This window comes from Atta cephalotes (assembly GCF_000143395.1).
Source record: "Atta cephalotes unplaced genomic scaffold scaffold00019, whole genome shotgun sequence".
NCBI lineage: Eukaryota > Metazoa > Arthropoda > Insecta > Hymenoptera > Formicidae > Atta > Atta cephalotes.
In genome coordinates this window covers 998866-1008062 of record NW_012130083.1, presented here as the reverse complement: position 1 = coordinate 1008062, position 9197 = coordinate 998866, and the positions used below count along the sequence as shown (strand labels likewise).

The window sequence follows — 9197 nt, the reverse complement described above, 5'->3', positions numbered from 1 at the left end:
GAATTTGATATTCTGAAATCTATTGACTATTTCTATCTACTCACAATTAGCATTGGAATCGAATTAAAATTAAAATTAAATGTACTTGAAGTTGGATAAATTTTTGTAGTAATTTACATTCGATTTATTCGCATTTATTTAATTTGCCTCATTTATATTTATATCCCCTATAATAAACTTATAATTTATGAGATAATAAATGGAACCGACCAAATATATACTTATATAAATATATACTTCCCAAATAGCATATACTAATTGCATCGATAAATATGCGTAACGTTTATTAACTCGTTTCCCAACAATTCTGCAGTTCATCGAGTTTGAAGGATGCTGTCATACGCGAGATTATAAATGGGAAAGCGGAACCCGCGTCCAGCGCGCGATATTTACGTTGTAAACGAACCAGGAGAGACGCTCAGAAACCAGGGTTAATCCGATTGCAGTTTATAATTTCAGAGGATATGCTGCGGTAGCGATTTCGACGGTGCCCGCAGACTCTCGGAAACTAATTAAAGTACACGAATGCGAGATCGTGCGGAGAACTCGTCTAACGACGACCGTCAAGTTGCGGCGGAGTGCAATGGTAACCCTTGCTCTAGTTACCTTGTGTCTTCGTTACTAATCTCTATCAATGGTGGATTCAGAAATTTGCCAAAAGGAGATTCGCATTTGCGAGCCGCAAGCGAAATTTTTTTTTAACCCTCACCGTGGGAATATAAGATTTGTTTTAACGCTACTTGCTTGTATATAATTTTAAAAGTATTATAAAAAATAAGTGATTTATCAAGGAAAGTCAGGTATAACGAAAAAATTTTAATTATCTGATGAAGGTTAAGGTCAAATACAAAAAGACAGAATATTAAAGTTTTACTTAAATGTATAATTCATAAAATGTTTTATTTAAAATATTAACATAAAAAAAGAATTATATAATGGAATTTATGGTTTTTATATCTAGAAGGTTAAATAAAGTTCTTAAATAAAGAAATATCAAAATTGTAATTCAACATTTTAGAAATATTAAAAATATTATATAATATTTTCTGTAAATATTTTTAAAAAAGAAACTCCATGCTTCCCTCCTTCCGTGGATCCACTAGTGAATTCTATGTCCATCGCATCATTAATCTTGAAACTCAACACGGGAATCGTGCGATCGTAGATTCCCTCCGGACCACCGTAATCTCGATTTCTTTTGAAAGAAACAGCTCATAAAACTCTTTTCTCTTTAAGATGACACGGTCTAAAGAAGTCTCGGAGCTGCATTGCTTTCTTACTGCGAACGCTATTCGGATGCGCGATGAAAGTTAAGTTCGTTCTCGGATTACTCGCGTAACAAAATATCCCCGGTTTGTCTTTGTTACAACGAGTTACGAGCAATCGAAAGTTCGAGCCTCTCGAATCACTAGCGTATTCCACCACGTCACCTCGCTCTTTTTTTCTTTCCGGAAGTCACAGCTCGCTCGAAATCTCCGATGACGACGATGATATCATCTCGCGAGACGACTCGCGACGCGACGACGTTGAGTACGTGATATGTCAGCCGCATTTCCGACGTTCCTCTTCAGAAGATGGCTTCACGAGACGGTGATAGCGACCTTTCTGGCATATTCGATTATCTGAAGCTTGTCGTGCCTGCTCTCAGTATTCAGATTTTCGCAATGCAATGCCAATCAAGAGAATTTTTATAAATTCGTAGGCAGATAATAACATCACCATTCTAAAGCGATTTAAAAAGGTTCTGGTCGAAATGCCAAAGAAGCAAGATTGCTTCGGAATTTCCGGATAGACTTAGACTCTTTAATCAGAGACTCATACTCTCTAAATTTTTTGGGATGGAATCTCACTTTAAAGTGAAATTTTTAGAGTGAGATTCTATTCCAAAGAATTTAGAGTAATATTTCATCAAGACAAGATTTCTTGTCTTGTCTTGATTTTCAAGATAAAAAAATTTCGTTTTTCTTGTCTTGATTATTTCTTGATTTTATATTTCTTGTCTTGAATTCAAGAATCTTGAATTTCTTGAAATTTCTTGATTTTTTAAGCAGAATCCTTATGGCTCTTTGATTACGTCACGTCGTAAGAGATAATAAGAAAACATAGCTACAAATTGAATGTCGAGTCGTCTCGTAGTTTACTATTATATATTTAAATTCGTAGTTTACTATGTGTTTAAAAAAAAATGGTTTAAAAGTGTGCCTATAATATCTATTATGCATAAATCTATTAATAAAGATTAAAAATATTTTTCAAATTATCATTTGTAATATCAATGAGGTTACTACCAAATATAATTATTTCAGATTATTAAATTCCTAAGCTTATTAGGAATTTAAGCTTATAATTCTTATTATTATAATTACTATATATTTTAATCATTCCTAATTTAATACTATTAGTAGAAGTACGCAAATGTTATACATAATATACTTTTGCAAGTAATATTAATCTCGCAATATTAATTTTATATATATTCCTTTACATAAATATAAAGGTTAATATCGGGTACAACAAAGATGTATCGGTGAGTATAATTTAATTTGATTAGATCAGGGACTTCACTTTTTCAATAATCGATTTACAACTCTGCTCATATGCTATTTTGTTATTTAGTGAAAATGTATGAATATACATTTCTATACTATATAACCAGTTATAAATATCAATAAATACAATTGAAAATGTTGAAATCTAATTTATTCAAAACTTTTCAAATCAGAAATAAAATATTAAAATAATAAAGTATTAAAAATAAAAACTGTCATAAAAATTCAAGAAATTTCAAGAAATTAAGAAATCTTGGTCTTGATAACAATTTTCTTGTTTTGTCTTGAAATCAATTTCCAATTTCTTGTTTTGGTCTTGTCTTGATTCAAGAAAAACCCAAGACAAGATTTCTTGATCTTGATGAAACATTAATTTAGAGAGCCATAAAAGGGTCATTTTTAATTGATCCGATATTTTCTAATCACTAGGATAATCAGAGCAAGATAATAAGATGTAACTATTCTCGCTAGTACATTCTAAAAAATATTAGTGTGGATTTAACACTATGCGTTTACATAAAACTCATGATGTTTATGTTAATACCATAGCATGAATTAAAAGTTCATGTTAAATTCACATCATGATGTTAATATTAACGCCAACACGATGAGAATTATATAGACACTGCATAGTGTTGAATTCACATCGATATTTTCTAGAATGTAGGATTTTGCTAGAACATGAACAAGCTTTTAAGCTGTGATCAAACTGGAGATTGATTGAGATTGGAATTTAACCAATCAGAAGAAAGAGAAAATCAATCTCAAGTTTAGTGAACTTTACTTTGATTGGTTAAATTCTAACCCAATCTCAATCTCTAGTCTGATCACAGTTTAGAGATCAATTTTTGATTAAAGACTCTCTATAACATATCTACAGGACGAATTTCTTGTAACTTTTGCTTATGCGTCTATTTCGAGAGATGCTATATACAATGCAAGCGATACATTTTCAAGCAGAACAAGTCACGATAACGTCAAAAGTGACGTTAAAAGTCATGAATCATAAATGACTTTCAATGCTCATTTCGAAATCATTTTGATGTCATTGATGACTTGTCGTTCTGCTTGAGTTTCTATTCTCTTAGCGTCGCCCGCGGAATTCCGCGATAAGGCCTCAACGTAAACCAACGGCGTTTTATCGACAGGCATGTCCAAAGGGTGCAAGCGCGAGCGGGTGAGGAGAGAAGAGATGAAAGGATGGATGGTCCGCGAGGCTTGTTTTCCGGTTGCGAGCGCGCATCATCCATCGGCGCTGGGTGATCGCGAACTGTTTGGAAAAAAACGCGATCGTCGGCCGTGGCTTTTCCGCACCATCGCCTGGACCAAGATAACGAAATGCCGATATTCAACCGCACGTAAATAGCCTAGTTATATTTATATCCTCGCGATGCTCGCGTTGCAACGATCGCCATTCGATCGGCGAAAATTTTGCAAATTCCAACCGGAGTCGCGAGCTTATCCGCTAACGTAATCTGAGAAGATTTTATCCACGGGAATATTATATAAAAGTATACTCAAGAAGAGAGACGGAAGCACGTAGAATTCTATCTCATCCCCACGTCCTTTTCAATCATGGATTCCTTTATCGAGGGGTTTCTCCCTTGCTATGTAACGGTAGCGGCGCGATAAAGAAAAGAAAAATAATAATCTCGTAAAAAATTCACGCGAACGTGTCGTTATCAGCAGCGAAATTCTTTATTTATCTTTCTTTTGTATCTCGCTCTGTCTCCTTCTCTGTTGCGGTCTTTTCTAGATTAAGCGAAAAAGTCGGATATCGCGAATGCGGGTGCCTCGGTGTAACCAACGGTATAAATAACGGCCGGTTTGTAACCAAGCTGTCAGCTCGATTTCACGTCGCTCGTGGTCGCGAAATGCACGCTGCAATTGTCATCACATTGTTCTTCATATTTCTTACGCGCCTTTATCAAAAATACCATCTTTGAAAAAGATAAAATAGCGCGAAACAAACAAGGAGGTTTGATCTTCGCGCGTGCGGTTTGCAACTGTAATAACAGATAAAGAAATATCCTCGAATAAATACCGAGCTATTGTGTATAAATTTATACAAGTGTGTATTCAAGTGCAAGCCTGCTGGCACTACGAATGTTGTCAACGAATTTTGAAACAGACGCGCGATAAAATTATCACGAAACAAGCCATCGCACGCAACATTATTATACGCAATATGTAAAATATAAAAAACATGCGATTCGCGAAGCGATGAATGTTCTTCCGGGGAAAACCATTTCGTTAAATCGCGAGCAATTTCCCCGCAAATATTCTCGTGGTCCATTTACACCACCCGTGAGCGTAAAATATTTTGCTTTACACTCGTGGTGAACCAATTAAAACCGAGTGAGCCCTTCAACGAGGTGCCGAATGGACAGCACGATAAATCACGTTAAAATGAGAGAGAAAAATGTATATGTGTGGCTGTGCTGTGCTGTATAATACACGATATGCATGCAGCAAACGTGATCATAAAGAGATTATAACATTCAAAAATCAATCAAATCCGAGAAAAGAATCGTGAGCATCTCAAGGAACACACCAAGTCAGGAGAAGATCAAATCAACTTTATTTTGACGTCATGAGAATTAAAATAATGATTTTTTTGATTATTAAATTTGACTGTTTATTGGTATTAAGAATAAAAATAAAATTATTTTGATTTTTATTCATTTTTATGTGTTTCTCGGGATGCCATACACGTTTGATGATTTCGGCGAGCGGTTCACAATCGTCCACGATCGTTTAGCACCAGGAAGCGCACGTAATTAAACGTTAATGGTCAGATTCGAGGCCTGGATTCTAAATGCTCTTGAAAGCGACTCGCCATTCATTCGTTGGATCGATCAAACGCGCGCGCTAATTGCCCTCCCGGAGAGGTGGATACATTAAGTGTTATCAATTAAGAGACCCGACCAAAGCGTGATTGTCGCAGGCAATTAATCCCCGTGTCGTTTCCGATGGCTCGCGATGGATGATGAGTCAGCAACGTCACGACATGGAGCGTTTCGGTAACACGTCGCCATCCAAAAACCTCCACATTCATTCGGAGATAATGGACCATCGGATCCGACGAGAGTATTTTTCGTCATTGTCGCGACGGGAACAAAATAGTCGGAAAACGAAAGGAATAAGGTGTTATTGGCAGTCGAATCTGACGGAGTGTTTTTTAAGCGTTCGAAGTTCATTAAACTTACTTTCGTCGTCGATTATTTCTAGACATTGTTAAACAGGACTATTATTAAGTTTAATTGGTATTTTACTTCGTATATATATAAATACAGAGTAAAAGAGTTCCTGCTGTATAGTAAACTCCATAGTGAACTCCATTTAAAATTCTGTAATAATTAACACTTCTTCTTGAGAAGGTTTTTACTTGTTCTTATATCCGTTTCATAATTAATCTATCAATGTAAATTAACTTTAATCTTGGTTTACTTTTTATCCTTTTCTAGTTCTTAAGAATTAGAAATGGATAAAGAATAAATTAATCTACATTAGTAGAAATGAACAATAAATAAATATTGCGAAGTCCGGGATTTTTAACGAAAAATTGTTAAAATTGTTCAGAGCTCGAATTATATAATTCATTCGATAGACGGCCTAATATAAAATTGTTGACATTTAATTATATGCTAGCAAAAATATAGTTAAGGAAAGTAACATCTTAAGAATTAATTTAAGATATAAACTTTTTAATTACATTTTGAATCACATTAAACTTGACACTGAAAATACAACATACGAAGAAACTTTGATACATTTTGTTAAAAATCTTTGCAGTTATTACCTTAAAATAATTTTAAGAAATCTCTGAAGGTATCAGTAATAAGCGGAAAAGAGGTGCTCGTCCTGCTCGTGATAAACATTCATGAGGACAGACTCAACGCAAGAGTATCGCTAAGAAAATGTGTTCCTGAAAAGAATTTTGTGGAAAATTCAAATAGACCTGAAGAAAGCAGATTCTGTAAAAATATATATTGGGTTATCTGTGCCGATTTTGAAGGAAAATTGAAACGCAGAAGATTTAAATTTTAGTATACATTTATTAAATTTAAATCTTTTGCGGCATGAACTTTCCGGACAACCCAATAGGATCTACTTTACCATCGCATTCAAATAGACACAACATAGTCCTTTCATTTAAATAATTTTTCCCACTGTTGTTTTAATTATTTCAAATATATTTTACATTAAACTTAAATTAATTATTATTTACAATATATGTTTATATCATTGATTCGAACGTAATTTAAAAAAATTACACAGAAAATAATAAAATGAAGGTCCACATTTTCATCTATTCTACCTTTTCCTCAATATTTTTATCTAAAAGTAAAATTATGTAATTTTTTGTTATGTTATTTGTTATGTTGCTTTATCATTTTGTTATCATTGTTTCGCTGGTTTTCAAATAACTTGAATTCTTCTCTCGTAAGAATTCAAATTGTCTGAGAAATAAGGAACGCGCCATGGAATTTTCGCCGAAGTCCGATAATGTGCTACTATTTAAGCACGAGATCCCTTTCACCGGATGGACCTCGAAAGAACTCGGAGTTCCAAGCTACTATCTTCGGCTGTACTTTAACGATCTATTAATATTAAGCAGGTGTAAATAGCTTCGCTGATAGGTACAGAGCCTTTCTACCATCTCTAAGCAGTAATGAAAAGCAGTGTCCGCGCATCCCCATGATCCCCATTCTCGTTCGAAGCAATAAAGAAGAACATTTTCATTTTTACGTCGCCATTGCAGTTATCTTTTTCTCTCGAGATGAAATTTTTATTCAAACCAAGCAAAAATTCTTTCTTTACTCATACAAAACAGAAAATTGCGGCAACATTGCTGCAATATTGTTGAAACGATTTATGTATTGGTTTATATATAATTTGTGATATCGTGCTACTAACTCGCAGCATCTAATTGTTATATATTTCTAAATTAATTAATAAATCTTAGTATTAATAATAAATCAATAATTTTTGAATTTTAATCTTCTACAGCTTCTACATCCTTCGATGGAAGGTTCATTTTCGTCGACGGAAAAATAACATCAATAATAATACATAATGTAGGATCGGAAGGGAGAGGGGGAATGTAATGAGCGATTATTAAATGCAAAACATAAATTATTGGGACTCACCAATAGCGGTGCACACCCCTATAATCCTTGTCATCATCGACAAATGATGCACATCGCTCGGCCTTTCGTAAGTAGACATATCGCCAATGGAATCCTTCACGAGGTCCTTTGTCTGCGTTATCATGGGACGTCCAATAGATCCACACGTTTATATGCCTTTTAACAAAAATCCTGCAGGATTATATCACTCGTAATTACTTGAAAGATATTTTTCTAAAAATGTTTTCATAATTTGAGCAGTTATTTCTTCAAGAGCTTATTAAACGTTGCTGTCTGTAACTTTTAAATCTCTTTCTAAAAAGTGAAATCTCACTCTTAAAGATTAAAAATTAATCCACTCTTTAGAGTCTCAAGACTGATTCAAATTTCACCTTTTAGAATGAGATTCCATTCCAAAGAATTTAAAGAATAATCAAGTGATATTATCCCCAAAAAACATGTGATATTTACTTCCTACATTGAAAGTACATTATCTTATAAAGAACATTTTGTTTAAAAATTTATCTAATCAGTGAATAGTTACTTTTTCTCAATTCTATAATATGAACTCGCTTGCAAATAAATTCTGCAGCAGTTGTTCTCGGATCAAAAAACCTGCATCAAACTCTCTGTAAAACTTTCTTTGTTTTATTTTTTTCTTCGTCACAGCGCGATCCGATAGTATTGCGTTATTTTGAATTTTCTCTCGATATTTCTACCGAAACTTTTCACCAGTCGTTAAAGCATCCTTCACTGTTGCAAGCTCACGCGAAACTAAACGCTTCGCGACCGTCGAAGAGGGAAAAGCGCCGAACTTGCGCAAATACCGCTTCTGTTCGAATTTCCTAGGGCTCCGTACCACGTGTCCCTCGAGGCGTTATTACAAGAACATGTGGAATTATAATTTTATAAAGATTCGCGCATTTACTAGGTGTAACCTTTGCTATTTTATTGTCTCTATATACACACATATATTCTCTTGCATATTTTTAATCTTAATGTCACATAACATAACAAGCAAAAAATAACGACCTTATTTTATATTTACGACATAACATATATATGGAACACTATTATATTTCATTTTTAATTATTGGATTTCTTTAGATAGAACCAAATTTTAGGATTAGAATACACAACACGGGATAAGTAAGGCGATATAATATTTGTCTAACGATAAAGTTATTATATATATTTATTCATACAATGAATTTTTATAATTGTGCGGTATACAAAAATATATCCACTCGCGATAAGCGTGTAGAATACTTGAACAATACGGATACTTGGTGAGGTAGAAACAGTATTACCTACAAAATAACGATATGTATTTAAAATAAAATGCCGTCGCGCATATGCGTGCGACGATCATCTTTCATAAATACTTTACATTAAGTTTGTTCGCGTTGCTTAAAATTTCCCAAAATTTTTGCACTTAAGACGAGATAAATATATAATTCGGGCGTTGAAAAGAGAGAAAGAGGAAAAAGATTCTTATAAAAGTGCAAGCAACGCG

The 9197-nt window shown here is 34.0% G+C and overlaps 1 protein-coding gene across 1 annotated transcript in view; it reads right to left on the bottom strand.

Moving 5' to 3' along the window:
• LOC105619154 overlaps positions 1-7826 on the bottom strand; it is a 29141-nt gene extending 21315 nt beyond the window's left edge. The window contains exon 1 of the mRNA XM_012200684.1: positions 7703-7826. Within this exon, the coding sequence (XP_012056074.1) occupies positions 7703-7826 (124 nt within the window). The remainder of the gene's footprint in view (positions 1-7702) is intronic.
• Positions 7827-9197: the final 1371 nt, after the last annotated feature.